This window comes from Chelonia mydas, chromosome 19 (assembly GCF_015237465.2).
Source record: "Chelonia mydas isolate rCheMyd1 chromosome 19, rCheMyd1.pri.v2, whole genome shotgun sequence".
Classification (NCBI taxonomy): domain Eukaryota; kingdom Metazoa; phylum Chordata; order Testudines; family Cheloniidae; genus Chelonia; species Chelonia mydas.
In genome coordinates this window covers 5900556-5917112 of record NC_051259.2, presented here as the reverse complement: position 1 = coordinate 5917112, position 16557 = coordinate 5900556, and the positions used below count along the sequence as shown (strand labels likewise).

Here is a 16557-nt window from a genome sequence, read left to right as displayed (position 1 = left end):
GCTCGCGCACGGTTAGCTGTGCTGCACAGCGCCTCCTGCTGGCCTGAGTCGCTTCGCTGCAGCCAGCACTGCCAGGCCGTTCCCTTCTGGGAAGGCTGGGACCGCAGAGCCTGGGGGGGCCTCACCCCGTTCCCTTCATCTCCCCCTGCTGGGAGGGACCCCTGGGCACCTGCTTAGGCAGATGGTCAAATCGAGAGGTCGATATCGTTGCGCGTCACAGCCCACCCCTCCTCCCAAGCCGGGGGGCTGCCTGGGGGCCCACACCACCCATAAGGCACCTGAGGTGGGTGACGTCCAGTAGCCGGTGCCATAGGGCTCAGCCGCGGTGAGGGGGGGCCTGTGCCTTAGTGTCTGACGCCAGCTGCCCTTTCCTGTGCTTCCCCCCAGAGAGAGAAGCGGTGGAGCGTCTCTTCGGCCGGGGCGGAGAAGAGCACATCCAGCGTAAGTGCCTGGACACCCCCAGCCGCGGGTCCAGCAGCACCAGCCCCTGGGGAGGGGGGGCTCCCTGGGCGGGGGCCCAGGGTAGAGCTACTGCCCCTCGGGAGCCCTGTGCCCCCACAGATTCCCCCCCCCCCCCCCCCCCCGTCGAGTCCTCATCACATGTGCTCGCAGGGATCCTGGCACGTCAGTGTCTTCACCCCATCCTCATCCTCGCTCTGTCCCTTGCAGGACGAAGGCCTCCCATGGTGCTGCCCGACGTGACCCTGTAGTTCATACAAAGCCTCCCAGCTTGTCTGTCCATCTTCCTCACCCCCCCCACCCCATCATAAGTGTCGTGTGTCCCCTCCCTCCCCCCTGCACACTGTCCCCACAGCCTCCTGGCTCTCGTCCAGGGGCCCCTCCCCAGGCTCCATCTTCATCTCAGGCAAAGGCACCTGGGGCTCAGATGCACATTGTCCCAGGCTTCACTCCCATGCTGGCCACCCGCCCTCGGGCACGCACCCCATCTATCCTGCCCATCCACACGCCCTGGTGCACCCTGTCCTGCCCGCCTGCCCTCAGGCACGCGCCCCATCCATCCTGCCCATCCGCACGCCCTCGTGCACCCTGTCCTGCCCGCCCGCCCTCGGGCACGCGCCCCATCCATCCTGCCCATCCGCATGCCCTCGTGCACCCTGTCCTCCCCGCCTGCCCTCGGGCACGCGCCCCATCCATCCTGCCCAGTCTCTGGCTGTTCTATGTGTCCCGGTTTCCCACCCTCCTGCCCTCTGGCTACGCCCAGGCCTTCCACCCACCTGTCCTCTGGCCGTGCACCCCGGCCTGTCCTTCTCTCCAGGTGGCTTCCAAAGCATCTGCTCTCTGGCCCTTTGCCTGCTAGCTGGTCCCTGCGCAGGGAACAGGAACACAGAGGGGAGCGGGGGACTTTCCATCCTCCCCTTGCCGGGCCCTGGGTCCCCGCTGCCCTGTCCCTCAGGTGTCCTCTTGAAACTGCGCAAAATGGGTGCAAAACATCCTGCTGGCCGCGTTTTGCTCCCTCTCTGCCCAGGGCCGTGCTGCTGCTCGGGGCCCCCTCTGGCCGTGGTGCGGTGCACTCTCACGGCAACCCTGCACGGGGGCCTGGGCCACTGCAGAGCCCTTACGCCAGCCGTGGCCTGCCCTGGGTGGCTTTCTGGGCTCCTGGCCAGTCTAAGGCCCCTTTACCCTGCCAGGCTGGCATAAGGGGCCTGCCCCCTAGTTCTCCACTGCAGGCGCTGCCAGGCTGAGTAGCCAAACTGTTCCCAATAATGACCGTATCACAGCGAGTCCCAGGGACCCAGCTGCCCAGCCCCAGGGAGACAGACAGCCCCAGCGATCACAGCCTGCGGAGAGCAGGCCAAGGGTGGGAGAACGGAGCTCTCTTTCTCCCCAGGCCCAGAGGGGACCGGTGCTCTTGCTCCGTTACATCCCCCACGCATCTCTTTCCTCTGCCCTGCGCAGGAAGTGACCAGTCCGGAGGAGCAGCAGACGAGCTGGAGCACCTTCAAGGCCATGACGCTCAGCTCCCTGCCCCCCAAGCAGCGGGAGAAGCTGGAGCTGCAATGCGCCAGCTGGGAGCCCCCGTGCATGAACCTGGACGTGTCAGAAGGGGATTTCCAGACGGAGGTGTGAGCCGGGGGGAGCCCGGGCAGCCCCACGCTGCGCTGCAGAAGGGAAAAGCAAACAAAAGGACAATCGGATTTTGTTTCCCTTTTGTGGGGGTTTTTGTTTTCCTCGTTCGGCCATTGGACTCTGCTCCCCACGCCTGGGGGGGGCCGTGCTCCCCCCCCTCCCCCCCCCCCGGCACACCATCCTCCTCTCGCCTTTTGTTGTGGGCTTTCTTTTCTTCTCTTCCCTTCTGACGTCGTCACCGACGGGACGCGCGCACCCCTGGAGACACACGCCCGCGGCTGTAGGGTCACGCACACAGGGCCACGCACACCCGGACACGCGCACGCCAACCGGCCTCCCGCCCGCTGCGGCCTCGCCAGCGCCGCCAGCCCCGCTCTCTGCGGGCGCTGGCAGGACCCGACTTCTGTGCGGCGCGTCCTGGCGGGGGAGCCGGCTCCGAACTCTTTTGTACCTGGGCATCTCTTCACGCAGTGCACCGTGTGCACCTGGGACCGACGCCCCATGGAAGCAGCCCCGCCCCCTGCCCGCCGCGGGGGGCGCCCACCCTGCCGCTCGCTGCTCCCGCCATTGTTCTTCCTCTCCCCACCTCCGCTCTGCCTGCTCCCCCCAGGCGGGAGGGGGCTCACTCCATCCCCTCGACCCCAGAGCCCACCTTGGGAGGGGCCCCTCCCCGCACCCCCCCTTTCTATCTCATGGGGCAGGCGCTGTCTTTGTTGAAAATAAAAGTTCACTCTCTGTGGATCTCTGCGGCCGGGGGCGCTGGCCTCCTTTGCGTGGTGTGGGGCGTCGTGCGCTGGGGTGGGGTGGGGAGGGGGCAGGCGCCGGCACGGCTGCCTTGGGCACTGCGCCGGGGTGGAGCGGGTGCTGGAGGCGGGGCTGGTTTCCCTCCTGCAACACGCCAGCCTCATGCAGCGCCAGGCGGCGATGCGGGGGAAGCAGAGCCCTGGTTGCCTGCTTAGGGAGCCCCTGCCAGCCGGCTCCCGCTGCATGGGTGGAGGAGGGTGACCTGCATGTGCTCCCGGCCTGCGCTCCAGCTGCGGGTGCTTCATGGGGCACGTGCCCTGCTGCTGTCCCTGCCATCTGCGTCCTTTGCTTCCTCGGGCCGCTTGGCATCCCCCCCCCGCGGCTCTCCCCTTGTAAAGGCACAAGGCTGGGGTGGGAAGAGGAGATGCCCCCTGGTGCTCGCGTGAGAGGACGGGGCTGCTTTCTACAGCCCTAGCCTGGCAGGAAACAGCTCCTGCCACGTGTCCCCTTGCAGCCATTGCCCATTTCCACCTGCCTCTGCTGGGGCCAATTCCAGGCTGCCCAGGAGCAGACGGGCTCAGGCTCATTCAGCTCCACCCCCGGCTGGTGAGGGTGGGCGCAGGGCTCGCGCTGGACACACCCTGCCTGCCTGCAGAGCCAAAGGGCATCTTGCCCAAGGGGAGAGCGAGGGAACCCCCAGCTTCTTGGGGCACGGAGCTGTGATGGGTGGGAGACGGGCGAGGTTGCAGCGGAGACACAGGGTGCGGGGGGTCAGAGAGATGCTGTCATCGGCCCCCGCCTGGTGGTGCTGCCACCCTGATAGTGCCCCCCCCCGAGCCCGATCGTGGGGATGCCCATTGCACCACTGGTGAGCTGCCAAGCATTCCACCAACACACCCCGTGGGCGCTTTGCTTCCTTTGGAGAAATGCCCCATGCCCCGAGGATAGCCATGAGCGGGCAGGGCCTCCCGGGACAGGCGGCTCTTCCGGCAGGCTGGCATGTCCGGTGCCATGCTGGGGCAGTGGGTCTGGTACTGACTTGGGGGAGGGCGCCCCCTGCTGTCTCATCAGTCACGCCATCGCCACTGTGCCAGCTAGCACTGCACTGGGGAATTGGGGTCAGGATTGACTGACGGGACAGCCCCGCCCCCACTGAGCCCCCTCCCCCAGCACTCCAGCACTGGGGAATTGGGGTCAGTCCTGACCGTGTGGGGGAAGAGCCCCCTGCACTGAGCCCCGCCCTGCAGCACCGAGCCCTTGGGTTCAAACCCAGGCAAAGGTACCTTGTCCCATGTCCTCACCACCTGCTCTCCCCATGGTACAGACGTGCATGTTGTGGGGTGAATGCTCCCCCAATCTGCTCACTCCCGCCGCCAGCTCTCACTGGGCCTGCAGGTGGGTGCAGCCCAGAGAAGATGCTCAAAGGCCGGTGGGCTGACGTGTCGGGATTATCATGCGAGGAGCATCGCCATCGTCCTGCAGGGCTGTTGCTGTGCGGGGACGGGATCAGGGGGCTGCACCTTCCCTGCCCCGCTCCCTCCATCCCTCTGGTACCCGGAGGCTATGCACCATCCATACGCCCCTTTGCTGGTTTCCAGGCAGGGCGCAGCAGCTGGAGCAGGGGGGGGCTGCTCTCAGAGGGAGCTGAAGCCGGTGCCAATGGCATACATGGGGCTGGGGAAGGCAGGATTCAGCACAGGCCCCTGGGCAGCCAAAAAACTGTTCCTAAAACCCCACTGAGCAGCCTGTTTCTCTCTCTCCTGCTGTGAAGTGCCCCTGTGCATTGTGGGGGAGAGATGGACCATCATACAGTGGCTGAAAGCAGGGATCCATGGTCTGCCCTACATCTAGGGCTGCAGATCCTCCCTGCTCCTGGGAGCTGGGGAATCAAGCTGGAGCACCTCACTAGTGTATTTCAGCTTCAAAGCCTTGGTGTGTGTTAACGAGCCCTCATGGTCACGCGGGAAGCCAGGCTGCCGTTTTATAGGTGGGGAAACTGAGGCAGCAAGCAGTGACTGGCCTGGGGTCACATGGAGTCAGTGGCCTAGCGGGGCACTGCGCCCTGACCTGTGCCTTAACCACATGGCCAACCTCCTGACAAGCTGAACGGGGTTCCTGCTCCCTGGAGCTGGCGCGTGGGTTCCTGCGCAAGGAGCCCAGCGCCCGTCCACAGCAGGGGGATGCAACCAGCTTCACAGTGACACACACACGTGCCTCGCTGAGCCCCGCTCTGCTACCTCTGGCAATTTCATGCCCACAGAATTGCCTGGCTCCTTCGCAGCGGGACTGGCTGGACCCTTTTTTTGGTCCCTCCCCACAGCTGGGAGTCTCCAGGACAGTTTGCATTTTGTTCGGTGGCTGGAGGCCCAGGAAAGTGCTTGCTCGGCAGGGGCAGAGCAGGTAGAAAGCGGGCAGCTACCCTGGAGCCCTGCTGTTGCTTTTCTCGCCGGGCCCCAGCTCTGCCGCAAGGCCTCTGCAGTCACCGGCCGGAGGAACGTGGCTGGAGGCTGCGGCTGTGTCCAATTCACTTGCTTGCCTCAAGCCACCGTCCCAGCACAGGGTGAGCCCTCTGTCCCCAGGGCTGTGCGGCTCGCTGCCCCTGCTGGGGGCACGTTCACCCCGCCGAGTGCAGGCGGGTGGGGACAGGCCCGCAGGCGGGGCAGGGTGTGAAATGGAAGAGGCTGGGCTCAGCCAGGGCGCGGGATTTGGGGCTGAGGCCAAGGGGCTCAACACTGCAGTGTAGGTACGTGTGAGGGGTGCAAGCGGAGGAAGGCGTAATTTGAGAGAGAGGTGAGGGCCATGCCCCGGGGTACGTGTGGGCTGGCAGGGCTGGGGCTGGGTGGTGGTCCCTAGGTCCTGGCAGGGCTGAGGGCTCATTTGTGGCCAGCAGCAAGCCCCAAGCTGTGAGCTGATCACTTTGCTGCACGCCTCCAGCACCACCGCTGTCAGAACGGGGGCAAATCTGCAAGCCAAGCCCCTGGACGACCCCTTAAAACGACTTGGTCCTTTCCGTGGTTCCCTGCAGCTGGTGGGATATTTGCACTAGGACCCAGGGATTTATGTTCTTTGTGGTTCATAGATTCATAGATTCATAGATATTTAGGTCAGAAGGGACCATTATGATCATCTAGTCTGACCTCCTGCACAACGCAGGCCACAGAATTTCACCCACCACTCCCACAAAAAAAAACCTCACACCTATATCTGTGCTATTGAAGTCCTCAAATTGTAGTTTAAAGACCTCAAGGAGCAGAGAATCCTCCAGCAAGTGATCCGTGCCCCATGCTACAGAGGAAGGCGAAAAACCTCCAGGGCCTTCCAATCTGCCCTGGAGGAAAATTCCTTCCCGACCCCAAATATGGCGATCAGCTAAACCCTGAGCATATGGGCAAGATTCATCAGCCAGATACTACAGAAAATTCTTTCCCGGGTAACTTGGATCTTACCCCATCTAAAACCCATCACAGGCCATTGGGCCTATTTACCATGAATATTTAATTACCAAAGCCATGTTATCCCATCATACCATCTCCTCCATAAACTTATCGAGTTTAATCTTAAAGCAAGATAGATCTTTTGCCCCCACTACTTCCCTCGGAAGGCTATTCCAAAACTTCACTCCTCTGATGGTTAGAAACCTTCGTCTAATTTCTAATCTAAATTTCCTAGTGGCCAGTTTATATCCATTTGTTCTTGTGTCCACATTGGTACTGAGTTTAAATAATTCCTCTCCCTCTCTGGTATTTTTCCCTCTGATATATTTATAGAGAGCAATCATATCTCCCCTCAACCTTCTTTTAGTTAGGCTAAACAAGCCAAGCTTCCTGAGTCTCCTTTCATAAGACAAGTTTTCCATTGTGATTGCTCCAGGCCCACACCCTGCCAGCGCCCCCAGCAGAGCCGGGGGTGGGGGGGGTCTGCCGGCTCGCCGAGCACTCTGACCCCAAGGGGACTGTCCCATGCGTGCTCGCCAAACCCAGCCCATCCTTAGCTAGTGCAGGGGAGCTCTGCCCCACTGAACACAGGGGTCGGGGTGCGCACCATCATGGAGCCGGGAGCGGCTCAGCAAGGGCCTGTGCTGCCCCCAAGCTTGTCTCGGCATTGCAGCCTGCGGGGCCAAGGCGGCTCGGTGTCCCTGGCCCACCTGTGGGGCTGAGGGATGGGGGCCCATTGGGCCCAGCCAGGCAGCCCTGTGACTTATCGCTTCCCGTTTAACTTGTTAAGAACGACTCTGGCTCCTCTCCCACCCCGTCCCATATCAGCTGAGAAGCTGCACGTGCCCTTTCCGATGTTCTGGCTTTGCTGCAGTGGGGCAGGGGCGGGGGGGGGGGGGGGGCGGGAAACGGGGTAGGAGGAGGCTGCTCAACATGGGAGAGGAATGCAAATGCGAGAGCACTCGGCCAAGGGCTGGGGGCTAAGTGTACAAAACACATCCCTTGTTTGCCATCCCAGACCCCGGCTCCCAACGCAGAGGTTGAGTGGAGGAAGACTGGCCCAGTGGTTAAGGCTCTGGTTCAAGTCCCTGTGCTACCCCACATGTCCTGTGTGATCTTGGCCAAATCACTTCCCTTCTCCGTGCCTCAGTTGCCCCATCTGCACAGTGGGGATAACAGCACTGCCCTGCCTCCCAGGGGCGTAGTGAGGGTAAATGTGAGAGGCTCGGCGCATGAAGGCTGTATAAGCATCTCAGACAGACAAATGCCTAAGGAATCAGCTCAAGTCAACGATATTCTGTTGGCCTGACAAACTATACAGGCCTTGGTCTAATACCATAGTGATGGGCCTGCTCCCACTATCTAGGCTGGACAGACAGATGCTTAGCAGTGACACAGGGCAGAACAATAGTTTTAGTGGAGGAAATGGGAAACCCACTCCCCAAATGGAGATGAGATCTCTTTTTATATAGAACCCCCCCAAAATAGAACAGAGACCCCTAAATAACTAACCCCTCCCCCCCATGATACATCCACAAGGGAGACCCCTGGTCCCAGCAGTATTGATACTCTGTTGTCCTTTTAAAGACTGTGGTCCTGATTCTGATCTTACCAGCACTGGTGTAAATCAGAACGAACTGCCTCAAAGCCAGCTGGGGCACATGAGAGGAGACGCAGGCCTTGGTGGGCAAGCGCTGTATGCAGCTGGGAATCCTGGGCCTAATTTTCCTAGCCATGCTGGCCTCCCATGGGCTTCCCATGACCTTGCAGTTGGTCAATACCCCAGTCTCTCCCAACCTGTGTCTTTTAAATATGGTGGGTAGCTGTCCCTGCCTCTTCTAGCCAATAGGATCAAAGAATCCACCTGTTTTCATTTTCTATTGGATGCACTGCTCCAAGCTCCACCCTAATAGGCAGAGCTTTTGCTAGGCAGCCTGTATAAAAGGAGAGCGTTTAAGGCGCCCCCTGTCCCTAAGAGTCCTGCCTGTCTGTGCTGAGCGAATTGTCTCTTGAAAGAGCCTTGACCTCTGAACTGTGGGAGAAATGCAGCCGGCCCAGCAGAGCAGACAGCCCTGGGCGGAAGCTGCAGGTAAGCGAGGGGCTGGGCTGGAAAAGCAGGTGAAATGTCCCGTGTGATGAATTACAAGGAGGAGAGTGGAGTGACACTCGAGGGCTGCAAGGTTTGTAGCTTCTCTTGGCTAAGCTGGTTGAACATGCCTGGGCTCCTTGCCCGCTCTGTTCCTCCCATGAGCTCCCTGTGTTCACCCTCCTGGTTCCCTCTATTCCCTGCAGCTCCCCTAGTTCCCCCTATTGTCCGTTTCCCCCATTTCTCCCTCTTCGGGGTTCTGTGTGCTGTGCCCCCGTTCATGGGTCCCCCCTGGCTGGAGCTTTGGTGCACCCCCATGCCTTGCTAGCCTCACACCCATGTCCCCAAATCTCCCCCACACCAGAGTGTCCCCACCACCATAGCCCCCCTTCCTCTCTGATACCAGGGGTTCTGTGTGCTGTGCCCCCATTCATGGGTCCCCCATGGCTGGAGCTTTGGTGCACCCCCATGCCTTGCTAGCCTCACACCCATGTCCCCAAATCTCCCCCACACCAGAGTGTCCCCACCACCATAGCCCCACTTCCTCTCTGATACCAGGGGCTCTGTGCACCTCCTTCCCCCGTCAGAGGTTTTGTGTCCCCTCCATTCTCCCCATAGTAGCGTCCCCTTCTGCCATCTGCACCCCAGTGCCTGTGTTTCCCCCGTTGTTATTTTTGCCTGGGAAATAAGTCATTCCTGGTGCCCACTCTTGAGAGCCTGAGCAGGGCTCTGGTTCTGCTGGGCGTGTTCATGGGGCTGTCGAGCAGTTTTTGGCTCTATAAACTGTTGCAGAGGTGCACGAAGCACCGGCTGTGCTAAACTGATGGCAGGGGACCCTGTAGCCCCCCTTTGGTTTTCTCATTGCCCCCCAGATCAACACGGTTTGGCTCATCGATGCCAAGGGCGGCCCCTGGAATTTAGGAATTGGTCACATGCAGTGCTCCAAAGTGATCACGCGCTAGACAAACTGTGGAATACAAGGTCTGCCAAAGAGTGGGAGGCTTGGCCTGAGGCTGTGAGCACCAATCTGGGTGCCAAGAATCTCTCTTAGGGCTATTCCCTGGTCCAGTGTCAACATCTTCTGTGCCCTTGGGCAAGTCACTGCCCCCTGCCTCAGTTTCCCCATCTGCAAAAAGCGAGCAATGCTTCCCCAACTCGTGGAGGGGGGGCGCATGTGTCTGCGGAGAACGGCTCAGTCAAGCTCTTCACAGATGGAAGGTTCTAGAAGAGCGCGGTGTTGGTGTTGGCGGCTGCTGCCCCCCGCCGATCTAACGAGAAATGGAGCATTCATAATAAGCCATTTGTTGTTCCCATCTTGCCTTTACGTGGGTGGGAGCGAGCTGCAATGTCTGCGTGACCTGCTGGAAGGGTGTGACAGAGACACGGCTCTGGCTGAGGGGTTGGACCCTCCTTTCCATCACCCTTCCCCTGCACCGCCTGCCGAGCGCTCTTTACGCACAGTTCCCCGAGGGCAGCTGGAGCGACCGGGATTGCAGAACCTCCGCCCCAGAGAGACACCTCGGTGTTACGGCGGAGGATGGGTAGAGCAGGGGGCCGGGAGTCAGGACTCCTGGGTTCTATCTCAGCTCTGTCAGGGACTTCCTGGGTGAAGTCACTTCACTGGTCTGTGCCTCCGTGTCCCCATCATTAGTTGCAGGGGCCGTGCTTAAATAACCTTCCATTGTCTCTAGCGCTTTATATCCAGGGATCTCAATGCACCTGGCATGACTTAATTAGCATCATCATTTCCCCTCTCTGAACCCCCTCTTCCCAAACCTCACCCTTGATCCCTAGCTCCCTGGCCCAACAGCCGTCACCAGCGAAATGAAGGCTCCCAAGAGGGCCAGTGTCTCTGCTCTCTGCTCGGCTCTCCCATGAAGCAGATGGCCACGGGAGCTCAAGGTTAAGCTAGCTGCAGATGGCAGCATGAACGGCTCCTTGGCGCTTGTCTTTCAGACCCCGGCTAGGCCAAACAGTCTGTTTCCCTCTGGCTGGCTGGATCAGGAGGCAGCCGACACCTGCAGCCCTGCTAAGCCGTCGCTCATGGGCCTGGCTGACGAACTGCAGGTCTTCCATCTGTCCACAGGTGGCTGTCTCCAGATGAGATGGTGTTTGTGTCCTGGGCCCCCTTACAAACACTCTTCCCCCGCCCCACAGTGCCTCCAGGACAAACCCAGCTGTAAGGTTCTCTTTTTGCACAAGGGGAAACTGAGGCATGAAGGGAGGGTTTGGTGGCCCAACCAAACTACAAGGCGAGTCAACTGCAAAACTGGCAAGAGAACTCAGAAGTCCTTGAGCTAGAGGAGATTCCCCCCCCAGCTGCTATCTGTAGTAGGCCTTTTATCCTCCCCTACAGGGTGCCGTCATTCACACGTGACGAGGTGACCCCCCGGAACGCGCTGGCTGGTGCATGAAGTTACTTTCTGGGTGCAAGGGGGCGGGCACCCTGGTTGCCAGGCACAATGTGAGCTGGTGGCCTGCTAAAGCCATGGGGTCCCTTCTGGTCTCTGTGCAGGGTCCCCGCTCTTTCCAGGGGGCATGTGCTACCCACGCAGCCTCAGTGCAGCAGGGAAGGGTGCAGAGACGGCGTTGCATGCCATAGACCCACATCTCAGGGGCCCGAAGTGCACACACAGATCAGTCACGGTCCAGCCGCCCAGCCCCACAGAGCTGAGCACGAGCCGCGTGTGTCTCTCCCCAGCAACCTCCACAGGAGCAGGGGGTGCGGGCGGATCGGCACAGGCCTGGATGTGGATGGAGACGGGGTGATAGCAGCCCGGCCTACACCCAGCCCCAGTGAACGCTTGCTCCTGACCTCACCTCTTGGGGACTCCAGCTGCTCACTGACTTCACCCCGGCTTCCCTTCTCTTCCCACCACCCTTGGGTGCAAAACTGCTCTTAGTCACGTGGGTGCAAAGGCTCCCTGGGGCTGCCTGGCTGTGCTAGGGAGGCCATCTGCCACCAGCCAGGGACTCTCTAAAGGCGGCTGATGGGGCAGTAGGGAGGGGCTAGGATCTTGATGACGGAGCAAGAGAGGATTATTTTTCCAAGGGTGTCTGTGCAGCGGGAGGGCGCGTTCGTGAGCTCTCAGGGCTCCGCTCTGGTGGCCCCGGTGTAAACCTGGCGCTTGCCCAGCATCCGCTCGGGCGGTTGATTCTGATCGCGCTCAGAGCTCTGTGCGTGCGGCACAACCCGCTCGCCAATTCCAGGCGCCGCCAGCCAAATCTCGCCTCCTCTAAATGCAGGAGCTTCCCGCCGGCCCTGTCGTTGCTCTTGTTCTCGGCTCGTTTTCCCCCCCTCCAAGCTCAACAGGAGCCTAACGAATATCCCTACCCCCATGCAGAAGAGCGGGGGCCAGGGGTGGGCATGACTCCAACCCCGGTGCTGACAAGTTAATAAGCCTCGGTTTGCTAAACAGTGCGTTAAAGTGTTGACAAAAGCTTTTTTTTCGTGCCTGGCTGCCGGGAGCACAGGGCGATGTAACCCAGCCAGAGGAAGAGCCAAGGAAGTCCTAATTGCCAAGGAAACACTAGGGCTTGTCAGAGGACATCATGTTTGCTATCAGCCCCGGTGCGCCTCCAACCAGATCTTACTCCAGCTACTCAGCAGAGGAGCCAGGAGCTCAGCGGGCAGCTGGGTGCAGTTCAGGGGGTGACACAATGCTTGGGGCTCCGCACTGGGCTGAGATGGAGAGGTCCCAGCTCGTTAGGATGGCTCTGAATTAGTGACAGGGCCGTTAGCTGCCCCCGTTGCTTTTGTAATGAGCTGGTCCTTCCTGTAGATTTTCCCCCCCTTCGCGTGCCCCTGGGTGGCAGTCTGAGCCGAGAGGCGAAAGACGGACCAGGCCAGGTGCCCGCAAGGCCGTAGCCTGGGTTGCCCGGCTTCCTCTGCTCTGTGATGCTTTTTGAGAGGGAGCCCCGCACGTATCCCCTTGGGAGCGGAGAGCTTCAGAGCAGACGGAGCGCTCTCCCTCCACCGTGCGGGGCTGAAGTGGGCCATAAGCAGCGCCTAGGACAATTTCCCCTTTGTTCGTATGCGGCTGTCCCCTGCCCCTCTGTGTGTGCTCAGTTACTGTGTCTTTTAACGCTGTACCCAAGGTGGGCTCTGTAGGCGAAGGGATATGGAGCCCTGCCTTGTCCCTTTTCAGATTGTCAGGTTGGCACTTTCAATGGGTACTTGGGTGCCAATCTGAGCACTGCAATGCAGAGCTAGTGCCCTCCCTTAGGCAGAAATCTGGGCACCTTCTGTACAAGACCATCTACAAACCAGGGAGGAGGGGAATGCCCAGCCTTGGCCTGCATTGGCATCTCGACTTCACATGACAGTGCCCATCCCCGTCTGCCAGCTTGCACTGGGATCTGCCCTGATCTGTGACTAGCCATTGCTGGGTGTTTGATTTCACACACAGCAAATCTTTGCAGCAGCTTGCTTGTCCAAACCCTTCAGCTCCATGGGGAGGGAGGCCCTGGGGAGCAAGCCCTGGTACAGAGCACGGCATCCCGCAGCAGTTACCAACCCGAGGTACAGATGGGCCCCAAGTTCTGGTGCATTCCCAGCTGGGATTTGGTCTCGGCTCACTCTAGAGAGAGCTCCCGGCCACGGAGTTCAGTCCAAATCCCTCCTCCTCTGTTTGGGTCCAAGGCACTGAGCCGTTCTTACATGGTACCACCTCAGCTGGTGTAGATCGGGGGGTTCAGCGGGAGCCATGCTGATCCACCCCAGCTCTTAGCGCCTGTTAGTGTCTCTCTTACTAGCTGCAGCTGCAGGAACAGAGCTCAAGCTGCAGCCCATCAAAGCCCAGCAGCTCCTCCTCCAAACCACAGAGCCCATGCTCCTAATCCGATGGCGCGCTCACCCCTGACTGCCGCGCTGCCGTGTTAGTGGTGGGGGAAATCAGGGCAGGGGAGACATTAAGGTGTTGAAACTCCCCGACCGAAAAGGCCCCAATGCAGGCTCCAAGCCAGCGGTTACAATTCCCCAGCCTCTGTTGGGATGTCGTGGTGCCCTGCTAGCCTTCCTTCGCTTGCAGGTGTTCAGGGAGGCTGCGTGTCTCCAGCTGCCTCATTGCACCCACAGATCGGTGAGCCGTGAAAACATAAAAACAGCCAGACTGGGTCACACCAAAGGTCCATCTAGCCCAGTATCCTGTTTTCTGACAGTGGCCAATGCCAGGTGCCCCAGAGGGAATGAACAGAACAGGTCATCATCAAGTGATCCATCCTCTGTCACCCTTTCCCAGCTTCTGGCAAACAGAGGCTAGGGACACAATCCCTGCCCATCCTGGCTAATAGCCATTGATGGACCTCTCCTTCATGAATGTATCTAGTTCTTTTTTGAACCCTGGTATAGTCTTGGCCTTCACAACATCCTCTGGCAAGGAGTTCCACAGGTTGACTGTGTATTGTGTGAAAAAATGCTTCCTTTTGTTTGTTTTAAACCTGCTGCCTATTCATTTCATTTTGTGGCCCCTCATTCCTGTGTTATGAGAAGGAGTAAATAACACTTCCTGATTTATTTTTCTCCATACCAGTCATGATTTTATAGACCTCTATCATACCCCCCCTTAGTCGTCTCTTTTCCAAGCTGAAAAGTCCCAGTCTTATTAATGTCTCCTCATGCGGAAGCTGTTCCATCCCCCTAATAATTTTTGTTGCCCTTTTCTGTACCTTTTCCAATTCCAATGTATCTTTTTTGCAATGGGGTGATCACATCTGCACACAGTATTTAAGATGGGTTTCAGAGTAACAGCCGTGTTAGTCTGTATTCGCAAAAAGAAAAGGAGTACTTGTGGCACCTTAGAGACTAACCAATTTATTTGAGCATGAGCTTTCGTGAGCTACAGCTCACTTCATCGGATGCATACTGTGGAAACTGCAGAAGACATTATATACACAGACACCATGAAACAATACCTCCTCCCACCCCACTCTCCTGCTGGTAATAGCTTTAAGATGTGGGTGTACCATGGATTTATATAGAGGCAACATGATCTTTTCTGTTGTCTTATCTGTCCCTTTCTTAATGATTCCCAACATTCTGGTTGCTTTTTTGCCGGTCGCTGCGCATTGAGTGGATGTTTTCAGAGTACTATCCACCATGACTCCAAGATCTTTCTTGAGTGGTAACCACCAACTTAGACCCCATCATTTTATATGTATAGTTGGGATTATGTTTTCCGATGTGCATTACTTTGCATTTACCAACACTGAATTTCACTGCCATTTTGTTGCCCAGTCACCCAGTTTTGTGAGATCCTTTTGTAGCTCTTCGCAGTCTGCCTGGGACTTAACTATCTTGAGTAGTTTTGTATCATCTGCAAATTTTGCCACCTCACTGTTTACCCCCCTTTCCAGATCACTTATGAATTTGTTAAATAGGACTGGGCCTACTGGGGGTAAGGCTGGCTCCGCTGCTGATGGCTGAATGGAGATGGACATGGAGGCAGAAGCGAGAGGTCAGGTGTATGAAAAGGCCTTGGCCAATTCGCTCCCAACTCTGTGATCCTGGCAGTGAGCCCGGGGGAAATAGCCCACAATACCATGGAGATGGAAGGAGAACATTTCCTTTAAAGGAAGCTGGCAGTGATACTGCTGCACAATCAGGGGCCTTTGGGAAAGGGGGTGGGAGGCAGCCCCCAACGTGAGCAGGGTTTGCTGGGTGGCCCCTCTGTCCTTTGCCAGCAAACTCTATCCCTGCACTTAGGGCAGGGATAGAGTGGGGAATAAATTGCTTAAGCCACCTTTGAGCTCTCTACATTGCACTGCCCTGCACAGCCCCCAGTGTCACTTAGAGCAGCCTCAGGGTTGCTCTAATTTAGGCTAGGTCTACACTTAAACCGGTACAGTGGCCCAGCTGGAGTACAGTAACTGTGCCACACTAGTGCTTCAGTGCAGACACTCCCTGCAGAGCCAGGAGGGGTTCTCCCGTTGCTGGAGTTAACCCCCCTCTCCCAGAGGCAGTAGCTTGGCTGCCAGAAGAATTCTTCCATCGCCCTAGCACTATCTCCACGGTGATGTAGCTGGGTTGATCTAATTTCCTGGTGTCGGCCAGCACTTACGCTCTGCTCCCCGAGCCCTGGGAGGCCAAGAACAACCCCAGCACTGTGTGCTCTGGACATGGCCCTGCTGCTGGGCGTAGGGCCACTGGACGGGCCACTGGACAGACCTTATGGCAGCCGGGGAGACCTCTGCTCTGCTCAGGAGGGGAATGTGCAGGGGGCCCTGTTAGGTGCCAGGGCAGAGGCAAGGGGCCCCTGATTCTCCAGTCTCCTGGTTCCGAAGCGCTGGCTGATACAGCAGGTGACGTGCACCCTCTGGTCGCCAACGCCACCAGCTGGGGGTCTCCGTGCCAGGCTGGCACCTCTGGAGGCAGCAGGCCTCTTGTCTAGCCTCAGAGCAGGGCTCAGCACCAGCGCGAGCCTCCCCCCGGGCAGCCCCGCCAGCATGGCCGGCCCCTCACCAAGGTGTCAGCCAGCCTGTCTCCGTGGCCCGTACAGCCTCTCGCCCTCCTGCTCAGGCTGCCAAATGGTGCCAGCTGTGGCCGTGGCATTTTATGGGGACATCTGCCCCACTGGGAAGGGGGCTGAGACCCACTGATGGGATTTCACGTTGGCCCCATCGGCCGGCTGTGCTTGGTAGGTGCTGCCACCTCCCGCCATGCCCGGCCGGAGCGGGGTGGCCATATCCAAAGGCAGAGCCAAATTTTGGGGTGTTTGGACGGAGAAGGTCTAGCTCTGATCTTCATCTCTGGTGCCGACGGGCGCTGCCTGGGATCTTGCCTGGAGGGCGATGGGCCTGGATGTCCCAAGAACTGACCCGGGCCTTTGGCCTGAACTCCGCTCATCACTTTGGGGGGCTGGGGCACATCAGCATTTTCCATTTCCTCCCTCTCCCCTGGGCCTCCCCAGCTCTGCGCAGGGGCTGAAGCACCGACCAGCCCACCCTGTGCGGCATTTGCGGCCTGCCCTCAAGCAGGGCGCTGTGGCAAGCTCCTGAATGGAGCCTGCCCTCGGGAGGTCTCCAGAGTAGCTTGCAGCTCCCTAGCAGTCTGGGGAAGTTTGCCTGCTTCTGGCTAGGCATTTGAAGTGCTGACCCCCTCCACATTTCTCCCTCACCTGCTCTCAGCCCCAGAGCACGCCTGGTTCCTACCTCTGCAGGGCTCAGCTCTGGGCTCCCCTCTGCCATATAGACAAGCCCACCCCAAGG

The 16557-nt window shown here is 59.1% G+C and overlaps 1 protein-coding gene and 2 long non-coding RNA genes across 19 annotated transcripts in view; 2 read left to right on the top strand and 1 right to left on the bottom strand.

Moving 5' to 3' along the window:
* ADGRB2 (adhesion G protein-coupled receptor B2) overlaps positions 1–2831 on the top strand; it is a 108101-nt gene extending 105270 nt beyond the window's left edge. For 8 of the 17 annotated variants that reach the window (XM_043532335.1, XM_043532337.1, XM_037881962.2 and 5 more), the window contains 2 exons: positions 388–441; positions 1918–2819. In XM_043532335.1, coding sequence (XP_043388270.1) covers positions 388–441; positions 1918–2088 — 225 coding nt within the window. In that variant the 3' untranslated portion in view covers positions 2089–2819. Of the gene's footprint in view, positions 1–387; positions 442–1917 lie in introns of all 17 variants that reach the window. The other 9 variants (XM_043532344.1, XM_037881966.2, XM_043532338.1 and 6 more) reach the window with 2 other exon arrangements.
* Positions 198–8021, bottom strand: LOC122463331. The gene is made up of 3 exons (XR_006286590.1): positions 7879–8021; positions 1236–1325; positions 198–704 (listed from the first exon to the last, which is right to left on the bottom strand). It is a non-coding gene; the product is annotated as an uncharacterized LOC122463331 (long non-coding RNA).
* Positions 8022–8243: 222 nt separating this feature from the next.
* Positions 8244–16557, top strand: part of LOC122463337 — a 31671-nt gene continuing 23357 nt past the window's right edge. The window contains exon 1 of the long non-coding RNA XR_006286600.1: positions 8244–8355. This is a non-coding gene — a long non-coding RNA (uncharacterized LOC122463337). The remainder of the gene's footprint in view (positions 8356–16557) is intronic.